The sequence below is a fragment of the Pholcus phalangioides genome, unplaced genomic scaffold (genome assembly GCF_987345545.1).
Source record: "Pholcus phalangioides strain wild (caught in Gottingen) unplaced genomic scaffold, Ppha-v1.0 ptg000006l_1, whole genome shotgun sequence".
Lineage (NCBI taxonomy): Eukaryota > Metazoa > Arthropoda > Arachnida > Araneae > Pholcidae > Pholcus > Pholcus phalangioides.
Genome location: NW_028301599.1, coordinates 1,013,679 through 1,030,533, shown reverse-complemented (window position 1 = coordinate 1,030,533; position 16,855 = coordinate 1,013,679). Strand labels below are relative to the sequence as shown.

Below are 16,855 nucleotides of genomic sequence, written 5' to 3'. Positions count from 1 at the left end.
AATTTCCATAAAGCTATTTTTATTGCTGCATTTTTTAAATTCAATATAGATCAATGGGTAGCGAAGTTGATTGCGTTGCTGATTTTGGGTCGTGGCTGAGAATCCACGCGTACCGTACTCTTGTATCTGATGTTATCACCCATGAATGCTGATTGGTAATTAATCTGTGAAGTGTCATCCACGCTAAAACACATAAATACAGACATGATGAGAATCTAATTTTGAAATTATTTCTTTCATGAATTATGAATTTCAATTAACTAACATTTATTTTGCTTTAGAATTAGTCATAATTTTTTGATCAATTCTTGAATCGCTTTTCATTAATTATGGAAATGTTTTTCATTAATTCTGAAATCATTGGTTTTTTTTGAATGACTTCATGCACTCATGATGGCTGAATTATCATAAAACTATTTTTATTCTTTCGATGAGTATAAAAAACAAGCCTGCCGTTCTGAATCGGCAATTAATTGTAGGTCCCGGTTTAATCAGCCCTCGTGTGCAGGAAATGACCTTGGTGCGACAAAAATGATCAAATGAACTATTTTTATTGGTGTATTTTTTAATTCAATATAGATCAATGGGTCGCGAAGTTGATCGTGTGATTGATTTTGGGTCGTGGCTGAGAAAGTTGAAGAATCCGTACATGCCGTCCTCTTGTAGCTGATGTTATCACTCATAAGTGATGATTGGTCATTAGAGTCTGTGAGAAAGTGTCAAGACACTACTCTAAAACATCACTAAGTTAAAAAACCCAATAGTTTGTTAAAACTACAAAACTCCATGAAAACAGGAATAAAAAAATAAACAAAAATATCTGAACAATATATAATATTGTCGTGAAGTCACAAAAATATTTTTCATATTATAAAATGCGCATTTTCATATCGGTTTAGCTGAAAAAAATATTTATCTTTTTGTTCCCTTTTTGAAGTATTTCTCTCTCAATATATGGCAAAATTTTGCATGCTCAGCTAGTAGGAGGGGAAAAAAAGCTAAAAAAAATGGATGAAAAGATGAGGGAAAAAATGCAATGAGACCTTGTGTGTCCGCCAAAAAACTAATGTGAAGTCTTTTGTTACGCGTGTCCCTAATGCTACTTTAATAACACGCACGAGTGTCCTTCTGCCATGGTATTACGGGCTTCTTGTTGATGGTTTTTGCAATACCTTTGAACGGAACTTCTTTTTTTCCCAACAATGTTATCGTTATTTTTCGGTCTGATTTATATTTTTCTTCTAGGAAAGGAATAGTAAAAAAAGAACATGTTAGATAACTCGTAAATCTTAGACTTCTTGAATTTGGTTGTGTTGCTGTAACACTGTATAAAAATATAAGTGTTTTAGACTACTGCTATAAGCTCTAAAACACTTTGCATGCGATTTGATTGTTGTGATATCCACGCTTTTTACAATGTACCAAACAACAATGGTATCATAGACTTTCAGTATCACTAAATTCAAATATTTTTTAACAAGGGTCTCAAACTATTTCGTAACAATGCTCTCAAATTTGAGAAAATAAGATCGTTTTTTCTCAACCCAATACATAAAAAAAAAAGACTTATTCAGGATATTATACCGAGGGGAACTTGCAAATAAAAATCATCTGGTATCCACCGGGAATCAAACCCAGGTGCTCTTGCAACCCGGGCAAGTGCACTTCTTTAATGGCATCAAACTCTTTCGTAACAACGGTCTCTAACTCTTTTTCACTAGTAGGTTGAAACAAAACCTGTTATAAGAATAAACGTATATGCTTTTGATACAATGATTAACCGCTTAACTGCCAATGAAATCATACACGATCATCTCCCTAATGCCACCTTTTTCTTCACGTAAACATACGCCTTCGGCAGTTGAGGCATTGACTCCGTAAGGCGTATATATCCATGGCTGAAGAAAAACACTTTATTATAATGAATTGGGACAAACATATTTTTGTAACCGTTAGCTAAAATACTAACCCATTTGTAACAGTTGGCGAAACTGCAAACCCATTTGTAACAGCTAAAACACAAACACTTCTCGGAAAATAAAAGTTGAAATATACCCTTCTGTACACACCAATGAATTTAAATGATTTCATAACAGCAAATAGAGATGACATTTTTGAGTTAGTCGAAACAAATCTTTATGTAAAAATTAGTCAAACACTTTTTTAATAAATTGACGAAACAAACGTTTTTGGCCAAGTTTAGTTGAAATAAACACACTGTTATAACAATGAACTTTAACAATTTTATAACATTGTGATTTCGCGCAATGTCACACTTTTGTAAAAATTTGAATTAACATGTTTATAAGAATGAATTAAAATGATTCGTTAATATACTATTGAAATGTTGTCATCAGTTTAACAAAGAACTCAAACACTTTTGCAATATTAATTGGTCAAAACGACCACTGTCATAACAAAACAAATCTAAACGCTTTTATGACAATGGCAACCAACAAACACAAAATACATTTCAAAGACAAAACATAAACCACATAGAAAGTACAAGACATGAACACATAGTAATCATATCAGACCCCAAGGGACTTACATGATAATCTCGTCAAAATCTTAAGTAATATGAAATAAATACTTTACATTATTATTATACATTCAACACACAATCAGACGAAAATGCAAAGGCGCAGTGAATGACAAAATTCAAAACGCTACAAGTAGCAAACAACAATAAAAAGAAATAAAGAAAAATAAACATACACTCTGTAACCTGTAGGGATTATTCCAATGTTTACATTAGGCCTAGATGAGTGGATAAATAATTTGGAGTTGTTACAATGCAACAACGTGCGACATTTCTAGTTAGTTATAATCATATTGCGTTCTTTAAAAATGAAGAACATTATGGCGGAATAATCACAGATCGAAAAATAAGTTTTTGTTTTATGATGCAAATTTAGATTTTTTTCAAACAATGAATTTATCTCGTTGTATTATATAGCTTCATGTTATTCCAAGTCATTCAAAAATCTTTTCAAATATCACCCTATATAATATCTCTACAATATATTTCAAATAAAAATCTCAACAATCGAATTGTTGAGATTATATATATCACCGGAAAGTTAGTATTTTGATTTATTAATACACTTCCATGAAATTCCTGAAATCCATTCAATATTTCATAACGTCAAATAGCCAAGATTCGTCCCAAAACGAAAAATCTCAATAGCTTCAAACTTAAGCATAAATGTAAAAAAGGAGCCAGATTTTAAACAGTGCTATTGAATAGGGAAAAAAAATCAATATATATATTTTAAAAATAAAGGCATCATTTTATTGCTTTTATTTTTTCGGAGGCTTTTATATTCAGCCGAATGAATATTTGAAAGCATCACTTTCTATAATATTTTGTTATTATTTTTTCTAGCCTTACAAAAGAATGATCGAGTGGCTTCATTAAATTGTTAACATCCGGTGGATTAACTTGCCACTGAGAAGTGCTTATGGCATCAAATTCCTCTCGCATAAAATATTTCTTCAGTGCTTATGAGGCGAGAGGCAGCCATTTTCATCTTATTTTCATACTATATCTCTCTCTCTCTCTCACCCTTTTCTAGCTCATTTTTAAAATATTCAAGACACGCTAAAAAAAAAGAGAGAAGAAAATGGTCTCCCTTTATGCCCCGATATGATATTTTCGCTTCTCTTTCTTCAAGAAAATGCTCATTTTTTTTTCAATGCTTCGGAAAAATGAAGAGCACTTTAATATTTACGACGGGTCGCTTCAATTTGCTTTTCTTTGAGGCTATGGGTTTAGTTCATTGGCAGTGACGTGAAACCAGTGGCGTAGGTGGAAGAATTTTCAGTTGACGGAATTTTTCGTGTGTTGTGCGTATATATATTTATAAAGCGAAGTATTTAGGTGTTTACTGTTGTATACTGTACTTGCGATGCGTGACTACCTCTGCTGGGGATTATTTATACAGCAGTATTATACATTGAATATCGTACACACAAAATGCTTATCTTCATGGTAATAAATTGCTTTCTAATGATGGTACGCAGTGTTCTTTTGTGGCCGTTGAAAAATTCCGCGTTCAGATGCTCGTTGAAAGCAAAAGCATTTTATTCGTTGGAATTTCCTTTTTTCCCCTATTACTGTACAAGTATATGTATACCGAATATGAAATAAATCAATGGTGAAATAATAACTTCAACGATATATCTACTAGAGCATAGTTTATCATTATGTTGAAAGGTAGGGAACTTTAATTACTACTTTAATTTTCTACTAATTATTAGCTTCTTTATATTTATAATTTCTGTACTGCAGCAACATAGAATTAGAAACTTTTCAGTAGAAATGAACTTCCTTAAACTCTTTCGTCATAATTTAGATAAAATCACAACATGAAATTTTTGAATCTTATCTCTGTGACAATTTCAAATGCTATCCTATAATATATATATACCCGTACAATTTTTTTACACATAAATCTCACTTATTAAAATATACCACTTCGAGCTCAACCAAAAAATGCAGTATTGATTGATGACACTCTTTCATGTAAAATCTTTCAATATTTCATAACGTCAAATAGTGAAGATTCGATTCAAAACGAAAAATCTGAACTGTTTCAAACTTAAGATAAATAAAAAATGAAGCTAGATTTTAAACGGGGCTATTGAATAGAAAAAAGAAACAATATATATTTTATCATCATTTTATTAATTTTATTTTTTTGATAGCTTATATTCATCCGAATGAATATTTGAAAGCATCACTTTCCATAATATATTCTTCTCTAAGCTTCCAAAAGAATGATCGAGTGGCTTCATTAAATTGTTAACATCTGGTGGATTAACTTGCCACCGAGAAGAGAGTGCCTTCATGTCGCAATGGTAAGATGCTCGTCTTTCACTATCAAGGTTACCGTCTAGGTCCACAGGTTAGAATTCGGCCAAAGAACATTAGAAACAAGTTCTTTACCTACCGAGCCTGGGGACGACCACGATAGATGGAGCCTTCATTTTCCATCCAACTCCACTGGTTGGAAATTGTCATATGGCGATATATGACCGGAGTTGGTGTGCGGTAAGGTGGCTTCTCTCTCTATAGAGATAGGTGGGAGTGCAAGAAAGGAGGTGTGTTGCGATGAACTTAGCACTGAATAGCAAACAGTTTTCTTGAGTGTGTGTTGAATAGCTCTTAAATACTGAAAAGTATTATACTTACCTGCGCTAATTTATCTACTCACGCTTTCTCACGAAAATTGTTTCGATGTGTGAAAATTTGTGAGAGCGAAAACGCCATCATAATAAATCTGCCATAAAAATGCCACCTTGTCTATTTATGCTTGACGCCGGCCCTGAGTGTGTGCGGCACTTTCATAATGAAGCATTTGTGGTTCTCTCAGTACGAGTCATTATTTTTGGATTTGTTCACACCAGATACCGTGCATAACGAATTTTATAATATAACTGTTACTCTTTTGATTTGTGTGTCCAATCATTTGCATATACGTATTATTCAAAACTTTTTTTTCTAATTCTAATACATTCTCTCCCACGAACTGAACAGATACTTTCTCATCATACTGAAAATATCTGTCACCTTTTTCTTATGTATATATTTATGATTGAGATAAATTTAAGTGTTTATAATTAATTCCTTATTCGCTTCCTTAAAATGAATTTTACTTTTGTTTCTTTGGTGGCAGCCCTCACATTTGCCGAAACCTTCCGCATAGTGATGCTAGACGTTCCATCTCCAACTGTTCTGGGAGAATCAGTCGAGCTGGCTTGCAGCTATGATCTCGGGGGTGAACAGTTATATTCTGTCAAGTGGTACAAGAACGACGCCGAGTTTTACCGGTACGTTCCGAACGACTGGCCACCAGGACAGTTCCTGCCTCTGCCAGGTATTCGGGTGGACGTGAGTATCCTTCTCATGTTATCATTAGGACTCAGATTTTTGCGACCTGAATGTCAGGTTTTTTAACCTATCAGCAACGACGTTTCCACCATCATATCGTACGCCAAGTTGCCGTTATCCTATACTTGTAACGCAGGCATCTTCATCATCGTGCTTCCTGAAGTACCCAGAGTGCTCGTGTCGAATTTCGTGCTCGCAAGCACTTGATCAACGTTCCATTCGAACACCTTGTACGAATTGCATTCAAGGATTTAAATCTTCCTGATTTAATCCCGCATTCGTACGCAAAACGTGCTGTGAAGAGTGCTTTTCTGTTGATATGATGGATTTTTAAACTCGAAAAAGCTTGAAATCCCATGTTGCAAAGAGTGAACGGAAAGTCCATGACACGTTTTACAAATTAATAAAAAACTAATCGTTGACTTAAAAAAGTGCGGTAACACTAAAATAGTATCATGCATAGAGGTTTTTTTTTTTTGATAAATTTTAAAAACAGTTAAAAATTTACCTCACAGGTGGCGCTGTATAAAAAAATCGATACAATACCAACAGTGCACAATCGATATCCATTACGATTTATGGTGCTTAAGTAAACCCCATTTCGCATATAAACACCTTTCATAGCTCCGACTGCTGGGCTACACGCGATATTTTAATCACGAGCTTTTTGGCTGTGACATCATTTGTATATAATGACATGTAGATGACAACATTCTTTTCTGCCAGGAAAAAAATTCTTTATAGGTAAATATTTTAATGAAAATTTATTTAATTTTTAATAGAACTGATTGCTTTTCAATTAATTTTTAAAATATTAAATAATTTAAAAATTTATATAAATATGTAGAATTTTTATTTGAATACGGTTTGTGAAAAAGTTACGAGATTTATTTTACCTACGAGGGAAAAAAATCAGTTCAAATTTTTTCCGATAGAGGACGCTACATCGAAGTAGATCACCTGAAATATGCAGATGAGAGTCCTATAAAATGCAGTGACAAACAGCTTATTTCTGAATTTTCCTTGTACTGTCACGTACATAAGCTTTTCGTTATGATGTTGGCATTCGTGGGTTAAGTATTATTGGTGAAGAATGTTTGACTTCCGCCACGAACGTTTCGGCTGAATGAAAAAAATTCCCCTTTTTGTGAGAATATCTTTTTCACAAACATTTCGTCCATTTTTATGAATTTTTATACTATTTACGAATTTTATGGGACACCCTGTGCATGAGAAATTTTGGACCAATTATTTTCTGAAACTTCATTTAAATCTAAGTGAAATTATTTTTTCCCCTTCAGCTTTCAAAATCGAACAAGAATTCTGTTTATTTACGGCACGTGGATCTGAATTCCAGTGGCGTATACAGATGCGAAATATCCGCGGAAGCTCCGTCCTTCGACACAGCCGAGGCTGAAAAAGAAATGAAAGTTTATGGTGAATAATATAATATTAATATAATTTAAGAAAATGCCAATTATGTAATTATCTGTTGCCAGTATATTTTGTTCATGATTTTGTAATAATGTTATTATATTATTTGGAACACAGTTCTTCCTTCGGAAGGGCCGACCCTCGTAGGCGGAAGGCAGAACTACCGAATTGGTGATACAGTGGTGCTGAATTGCACGTCCGCAAAATCAAAGCCGGCTGCGACTCTCCGGTGGTACATCAACGAAGAGCTGGTACTAAATTGATATTTACAGTATTATTTTCTTTCCGTTCTTAACCGGGTATACCAGGGGTGCACAACTTCTTCCGGCCCGCTGGCCAAATGCGGCCCGTCCAGAAGTTCCATCCGGCCCGCGAAAGTTGTTCTGGCAGAAAAGTATCAACGCACACAATACGATAAACATCTCTTTAGGATACAAATACAATACAAATACAAATACAACGCCACAACAGGCAAATTGCCCAACGAGGTGGCTGACTTAAGAACATCATGGATCCCCGAGGCATTTTTTGGAGGCCCTACCTACTACTGCTACACCCCGCCCACACACCCCCCACCCTCGGAACCCCCAACGAATCGGTACATGCGGGAATGACTATATATCTTTCATAAAAATAGGGAATATCACCAAAAAAGTTGTCAAGGAAAGTAAAATTGCCATTTAAAGCCAAACAATTTGGGAAAAGCGGGTAAAGTTACCATTTCTAGCCAAAAACATTTGTGAAAGGCAAGTACATTTGCCAGTTACATCCAAAAAGTTGATAAATGCAAGTAAATTATTTGTTTTTTGTTTTGTTTGTTTATTTATTAACAGCAAATAATTTGTCAAAGGCAAGAAAAATTCGAAATTACTGCCAAAACACTTGTCAAAGACAAGTAAAGTTGCTATTTGGACCAAAGGATTTGTCAACGGCAGGTAAAGTTACCATATCTAGCCAAAACATTTGTGAAATTCAAGTATGTCATTGCCATTTACAGCGAAGAATTTGTCAAAGGCGAGTTAAGTTCCAAAGTCAAAGGCAAGTAAAGTTACCATTTCCAGCCAAAACATTTGTGAAAGGCAAGAAAAATTGTCAATTACAGCCAAGAAAATTGTCCACTACAGCCAAGAAAATTGTCCACTACAGCCAAAAAATTATCAAAGACAAATAAAATTGTCAGTTACAGTAAAAATTGTGTATGCCACCATAGGGCGGTCGTGAGGGCATCGTGTTGGACTCTCGTCCTGAGGATCCAGGCTCGAACCCCATTGACGGCACAGTGGTGGTCGGCTGAAATTGGTTTTCTGCGGCTTTCCAGCTTAGAGGCACGAATGTGAGCCGGTCTCCTATTTGAAAAAGTCTCTCTCCGCAGAGAGCAGGCAGACTTACAACATGATGCCGACATGAAAAATTAAAGTATTTCCATCGTTATTCTAGAAAATGGAAGTCAGATGGCAGCATGAACACGGAACAAGAACAACTCGACAACAGAAATACGTTAGGGCCAGGCATAGAATCAGAACACACATTCTGGCAAATGTGCCGATTAGTTAGAAATTCCGTAGAGGAATGTGTACGAGGTGCACATGTTCGGTTAAGTAGTAGTAGTTGTGGGAGGCAAGTAAATTTGCCAGTTACAGTCAAAAATTGTCAAATGCTATTAAAGTTGTTACGTATCGTTAAAATTGCTGAAAAATCACCAATCACGGAAAAGCAAGTTCAATATGTAAGACGAATATATTTATTTGACTACAATTAATTTTCAATCATAATTATGATAAAATAATTCGTAAGTCACGGAAATACTGTAATCTTAAATCCGGATTTCGAAAATTCAACGAAACCTTTTTGAAAAAACGGGATATTTTATAAAAATAATGAAACAACTAAAATCAAGGGAATGTGCCCGTAAAACACAGGTCATATCATCACCTCATATACATAAGTTTATGGCCCGCGAGTGGCGGAAATACCCCAATATACCTCGGACTGAACAGGCTGTCCACTTTTGGGGTATACCCCGAAGGTGCACAATGTTTTTGCTCCGCGGACCAGATATGCATTATTTCTGCCGGTCGCTTGCCAGAGACTGGTGTATGTGACCCGTATTTTACTAGACAGCACTGTAATTTTGGTATGATCCAGACCTTTTTTAAATATATTCATCTCTTGGATGGACATATATCCCTGGGTAACATACGGGAACTGTGGGAATCTAAAATACGAGAATTCGCTAATTGTCGCTGAAAATTATAACAAAGATGAACTAAAATCATATTAAAATTGCCAGTGACGGGAAATGGGGCACTATTGCAAATCGCAGTGAATTAAAATGAATGCAAAAAACAAACATTTTAACATGACAAACAAGTGAAATGTATATTCAATTTATATTCACAGTCATAATCTATGATAATATAATTTGTAAGTAGAGAAAAACAATTTTTATCCCTGATTTGAGTAAAAAATATACAGGGTTTGTTTCAAAAAGAATCACCCAATTTGAAAATGGCTATATTACGAAAAATATTGAACGTAGACACTTAGATTAATTTTACATTACATGGCTAAGTTTTAAAGTTTTATAATAAAGTTTTTTTACAAACCAAATTAAAGGTGCTCAGTTATGCGTATCTTCGGTTCGGCAAATGTGGCTGGAAGGGGGAGGCAGATAAACGTAGTCTTTTACAAAACCCTACAAGAAGAAATCGCACACTGTGAGGTCCGGCGATCTTGGAGGCCAGTGATGTTTAACTGAATCGTCAGGTCCCGTACGGCCGATCCATCGTTTAGGAATGCGATTGTTAAAATATTCTCGAACGTCCAAGCTCCAGTTTGGTGGTGCCCCGTCCTGCTGAAAGATTAAGTCAACTCGAGATTTCCCTATTTCTACCAATACATTATTTGATCAAAACGGATTAAAAGCTGAATAGTTATTTTTTTTTTAATCGAATGATTCTTTTTGAAACACCCTGTAAATTCAAGTAGGCCAGGATTTGTTGAAAACGAGATATTTTAACATAAAAGTCGGAATACGGGTCATATTGTGTCACCCTATTCATGTAATACATTTGCCAAACATATACAGTTTTTCAGGTTAAATTACATCAATTGCGATTAGCAGTAGCCGTCTATTTGAAAATTTGCAATTTTTCAGCGATGGTTGACTACTTTATTTACCTCAGACGACTTCTTGGCGATAATTGGCGATGTCCCGTAAATCCCGGTTTCCCGTATTTTTATGAACGGAATATGGTAAGCGTTTTACTGTTGGTTCTTTTCTCTACTAGAAAACATTTCGCGAGCCGCATTTGGTCCGCGGGCTGGAAGTTTGAGCACTCCTTGGCTGTACCACAACCAGTATTAGACTAGACCAGGCTAGACACTAGAACTTAACCCTTCAAGCGGCTTAGCAGAAATCACTAAACCCTTCTACAATGCCATATCTCTTATAATGATGTTGGCTTTCTTTCTATTTTCAGCAGGTGCAGAATAAGGCTTATTAGGGGAAATTTTCCATTGAGAAATCAACTTGTATCATGTATTAACAATGTATCTGGGCTTGTCAATGCTAAAATAAGAGGCTTTTGAGGAGGATAAATATCTCAATGCCGTTTAAAGGGTTAACTACAAAACAAAAAGAGTTTTCGCACCTGATTAATCAAGGAAGTCCTTATTCTAGAGCGTTATGGTAACCTTTCAGAAATGGGCTACCATCTCTACGTTCAAACTCTTGGCGATTTTCAGAATTCTCTCCCAAAATCAGGATTTTCCAGTAGTTGTTATGAAATGTATTACTTTTCGTGAAGGCTAATATTTCAGGCTCAGATAGATCGCCAACCGCGCCAATCAACAATCACGCCAAATATAATAGCATTTACAAAGACTTCCTTTTCTCCTTAAGGTCTAGCCCAGTGTTGTTATACATGAGTGAAATATTGCATGGAAAAACCGTGCTCTCTCTTCAGTGACATCAACGGACAATAAATGGCCATGCCCAGGGCTCTAAAAAGCTTGAAAATTGATTTTCCATAGTCTCGGTTGAATTTCTATTTTGATGGCCATTTGAGAATAAAATAATGTCCTCGATGTCACGTGAAACATTGCTATCAATGTATCAAGTGGGAAAAGGGGCGTTGGTCACGTAACCATCAAGCGCTGCAGAAAAATCGCCCATAAATCAAACCGAAGTCATAAAATTGGCTTTATATTCTTCTACATCTCCCCCTTTTTTCCACACTCTCTCTCTCTCTCTCATTATGCATCAAAAAACCACATTCATAAATTATATATTTTCTCCCTTCATTTAGATATTAAACTCATTTTAATATCGTGCTCCTAGGATTTTATTAATATATCATTATTCAATTCAAATTAACTCATCATAATGAACCAATATGAGTGAAGAGAACCAGAGAGATTTCAATAAATTATAATGTAAAGATCCTATTTTTTGAAATGCGGCGGGAAAATATTCAAGAAACTATATTTAGATTTACGTTGTAGAACAGTTTTTTTTTTCTCATAGAAGTTTTTTCTGTGTATTTCTTCTTTTGATCAGATCAGCCCCGAGTACGAAACAGAATACTCGACGACGTTGCACGCAGACGGACTCGAAACGTCGAGCCTAGTGCTGAAGTTCGTCGTGACGAGTGACCATTTCAGGAGAGGAAACATGAAACTCAAATGTACGGCCACCATATCAAGGATTTATACGATGAGCAACGAGGAGATGGTGTTCGGCGGAATGCAACAAACTTCGGGACTTCATATCAGTGAAAACATGAGCCGAAGTAAGTCCAACCGATCATGCTGAGGTGCGGTAGCCCAGGTCGATAAGATGCTCGCCTTAAGTACCAAAGGATGATTAAATTTGTCGCGAGTTCAATACCCGGTTTGTCTTTGTTAGAAATTTTTCTGACGCGGGGGTACGGCTACATGACCAAAGAAAAAGATTTCTACGCATAGTCACTTACACCGAGGGGTTAGCGAATCAACTTGTCGATGAGTCTAAAAAGGCTGCCATTCCGAATCGGCAATAAATTGTAGGTCCCGATCCAATTAGCCCTCGTGTGCAGAAAATGACCATAGTACTACAATAAATGATCAATCATGCATGAAATGTTGAATCATGGATTAGAGCATTTAGAACACGTCAAATTTAATAATGCAGTAGAACGTCTCTTATCTGGACACCCATAGTCCTGATGAATCCATAATCCTGGACATATTTCTGCAGAAATATTTTCCCCTCAACTGAGGATTGTGACGTTTTTCCTTTACCCACATTCCGTTCCCCGCCCAATGCTCCGTGGAACTCCCTGCAGTGCCAGAGGGTAAATTTTAAAACCACCATTCCATAATATCAAAAAAATATTGCTATTCATAAAGTTTTAAGTCAAAATTTTTTTTAAAAAATGTGTTTTGCCATTTATGTATTATTGTCACTCATGCAATGGTACTAAATGAAAATCATCTCGCGGATCCCTTACAAAGTACTCGCGAACCCTCGGGGGTACGCAAGTTGACCACGGATCGAAAAACGCTGTTTTATATAATATTTGAATGCATCTGATCGACCTCGGTTATAACGACCAAATTCCGTTCAATCTTTGAAGTCGTTATAACCGAGTTCGACCGTACATAATCACCCTGGAAATTTACTTAATGAGTTAGATATGCATCTTTTCTCTTTCTGATTCAAGACGAATCCAAATATAAATACGATTGAATAATAATCATCCCGGGCATTATCATAGCTCACAATAAGAAAAGAAAAAGTAAAGATAATATCGCTCTTTTATTCCTCATTAACGCATTAAAAACGAATTCATTCATCGTTAATTAAAAACCGATCATTCCAGTTGGATTTCGAATCACGCCAGTCCCGTGTGATCGGCATCTCTAATATTCTAATTATCAATCAGATTTGAATAATTGACTAAAAAAGAATCCTAATTTCTAGTCTTATTCGCGATGTTACTAAAAATGAATTTGAATATTTATTCACATTACTCTGGATACATATATGGTTTCTAAAATTCAAATATTTTTTAGGAAAAGGAATTTCACAAAATTGTATATTCTTAAAATTCATTTTAGAAACTTTCTGGATTCTCTTTAAAACCTTTGAAATATTATATTTTTTTCATCTTAATGATGTCGAAGTTGAAACATATAATGTATGAGAGAAAATAGAATTTCCGAGAAATACAATTGTTTTTGAAGAATTTCTTTTTAATTTCGGAAGAAAATTTCTATGAAAGAGAACCTAATTGTGTGTGTGTACGTTGAAAAAAAATATATTTTTACAGTGAAAGTTTTTGATTTTACTGCGTTCAACAGTAGTTTTCGGTCTATCGTTCGTATTACACGTACATATTACGAGTGCCAAAGGACTTACTGAAAAGAGGGGAAAAAGAGAAAATTTTCCCCTGAAAAGGAAATTGGGAGCGAAAACTTTTCCTTTCTTAATGAGGGGGGATCTGATGTCGAAACCTGAAATTCGAAGCTCTTTGCGTCCTAAATCACCGAATTTCAAGAGCGAGTTATTAAAATTACGCATTGTACGCGTGTTTGCATTAAAACATTCTAAAAAAGTATTTTCTTGAAAGGGCTTTGAAGAAGCTTTTGTAGAAATTCGAAAGTTAAATTTAGAATTATACAGGGTGTCCTGCAAGTGCTAATGCGGCTTTTCTCTCATCAACCGTCAGTAGTAGTGGTATGGTTTTAATTTAAAAAAAATGCTAAAAAAGTGCTCAAAAATGACCCTGTACCAGTTTTAAGAGTGAAAATGCAGTGTGTCACAAAATGAAAAGTCTAAATTTTTATACGTTCCCACGTCCTGTTGATTTTTTTTAGAAAGTTGTTGCCCTGTCTTTTCTGAGGAAAACAGAAAAAAATTGTACGTGTCTAAGTGCAATATTCGCAGAGATGTTAGAATTAAAAAATCGGAGGAAAGTTGGAAAAGGACAGCATAAATGAGGTAAAGGAGCGTTATCCGTTAGTTTTTGCTGTTCTTTCACAACTTTTCTCAGATTTTTGAATTCAAGTAACTCAGCAAATAGTTCACTTAAATTTTACTTCACTTAAAATAGTTCATTTTAAAAACTTGGAAATTTTACTGTTGACCGCAGGTGATACCGGGCAGTAATTTTCTAACTGTAAGTTGGAAGACAAGGGGACCGTATAAAAAATTAGATTTATTTTGTTTTGTGCCATTGTATTTTCACTCTAAAAACTTGTTATATGACAATTTTTGAACGTTTTTTGAGCATTTCTTGTTATTGGAATCATAGCATTGATGAGATAAAGGCAGCATTAGAACTTACAGGATGCCCTGTACATAATATTATGCGTACAATATTTGAAGGGAGCACCAATTTTAGGGTGTATCAAAATTTATACTGAATTTAAATAGAGAATGAAAATCTTTCATATCCATAACACAGTGATACCTCGACGTACGAGTGCCTTCAGAACAAATTCGCTAAAAATGCTTCAAGTTATCGACAAACACCATAAATCCACTCTTGTGGATACCGGCAGAAAAAAGATATCGTCCATAAAAGAGAGGTGACCGTAAAAAAAGGGGGTCGTTATCGAAACCTTTAAAGAAACGTTATTATTATTGTGGCCTTAAAAGAGTGGTAACCACATTTGCAGGGTATTCGCTAAGAATTGTTTCACTGCATTCGACTTACGAGCTAGAGTCGGGGTGTGAAATGGACATCAATGCAATATCCATCCTTTTAACCCTCTAAGTGGTTTTCAAAATTTCCCTGATCCGCATTACAACTGAAACAGTGGAAATCAATAAACTTTCTATGAAATGCCACATCATCTCAAGAAGAATATAATTTTTTTCCTTATTTTATGCAGCTGATAAGTGTTGTTTTATTAATTTGTTTTTTAATTAATGTTCCGCAATACCGGGAATATTAATTTAAAAAAACAAATAGAAGAGAAATGTTATATCTTTTTATGTACGCATATTTCTATGCTATCCCGAAATGAAAGAAAAAATACGATAAAAAATATCATATGAGATAATACCGTCTCGCCTTCCGTTATCAAACTTTGAATAAAAGCTGACTCCACGCACTTTCAGTTGATCTGACAGGCTATCAAGAAAAGAAAACTTACTACTGTTTCTGCCCTCGGCATTGCCGAAATAAAGTTTTAAAGAAAAGAGATGTCGCGGAATTGCCGCAATAGAAGGCATCAAAAGTTAGGCGAGATATCTCACATCATTGGCACCGTAAGGGTTAAGTAGAAAAAGCTTGATTGGAGGCGCGAATTCTGTGTGTGCGTGCAACTTTCAGCTACCAATAACACTCATTGGTCGAAGTGTCACAATGTTTGAATTGGTCAATGACCTGAACCGACCGCACAAGTATCTAGAAATTTAATTCGAGCTGCTGAAGAACTAAAACAACTCCTATCGAGAGATGTAACCACAAGTACAATTGTTTCTGCAGTCTACCAACGTTGTGGCGGTACTTTTGCGCGTGAAAATTTAGTTAATAACTTTTCCAAGTAATTTCTTTTTCAAATTAACATTAATACATTAATTGTTCGTCATAATTCTACAACTGAGCCGTGGATCCTCAATAAGAAGACAAGTCTGGGGGTTTGAAGCAACTGGAAACCACAGGTTTATACCACAGTACAGCTTTTGATTGTGACAATAAATAAAATTGAATCTGCTAACCATTATCAATAATTCGTAAAGTCGATGTAATTTTCCTTTACGTTTATGCTCAGAAATAATTACTTTTCTTACATTAATATAATTTTATACCTTAATCATATTTTTCCATACAGTGAGAGATGCTGAAACCTGCATACTACCAGCGCCTTCACTGATAATACTTCTAGCATCGACGATGATTCTGCTTGTGCTGCATCATTGAATATATATATATGCGAGCCCAGACCTCGTCACCAATTGAACAATCCTTTGTACAGTGAGAGAAAGAGAAAAACAAAATGAAACATGAAGAAGAAGAAGAAGAGCTAGTATAATTTGATATTATACAAAACTAATTGAAATGGACTCCGCAATGCTGATCACAATTGTAAGTGATCTAGAGAGAAAACATTCGATAATGTAAATTGTTTTTGTACGCCTTAAAAATAAACCTGATGATGCTGTAAAAAAACTGATTTATTATGTATTATTATTTTTCAGTTCAATGCTGACCAACATTTTCCTATGGGATTCAGAAACACTGTACCGTGAACGTGTTCTATTTTGGCCCAAAACGGCGAAATACTAAAAAACGCACGCTAATTGTACTACCGCTACACTACTTAACCTTACACGTATTGCGTGTACAGTCCTCTACGGAATTTCTAACGCATTGGTACATGCCGGAAGGTGTGTTCTAAGTGTATGTTTGGCCGTAACGTAACATACCTACTATCATCTGGCTCCTATATTTTGAAGTAAAGATCGTACTTTGCTTGAAGACTCGTACATAAGAAAAATTACGCAGAGAGAGAGAGAGAGAGAGAGAGGAT

At 35.2% G+C, this 16,855-nt stretch overlaps 1 protein-coding gene across 1 annotated transcript in view; it reads left to right on the top strand.

The window, feature by feature from the left end:
* The window catches only part of LOC149085643 (cell adhesion molecule 2-like), a 104,915-nt gene extending 88,428 nt beyond the window's left edge, over window positions 1–16,487 (top strand). Inside the window, exons 3-7 of the mRNA XM_089232449.1 lie at window positions 5,682–5,896; window positions 7,198–7,333; window positions 7,448–7,581; window positions 11,892–12,123; window positions 16,157–16,487. Coding sequence (XP_089088575.1) covers window positions 5,682–5,896; window positions 7,198–7,333; window positions 7,448–7,581; window positions 11,892–12,123; window positions 16,157–16,245 — 806 coding nt within the window. The 3' untranslated portion in view covers window positions 16,246–16,487. The remainder of the gene's footprint in view (window positions 1–5,681; window positions 5,897–7,197; window positions 7,334–7,447; window positions 7,582–11,891; window positions 12,124–16,156) is intronic.
* The last annotated feature ends 368 nt before the right edge of the window (window positions 16,488–16,855 follow it).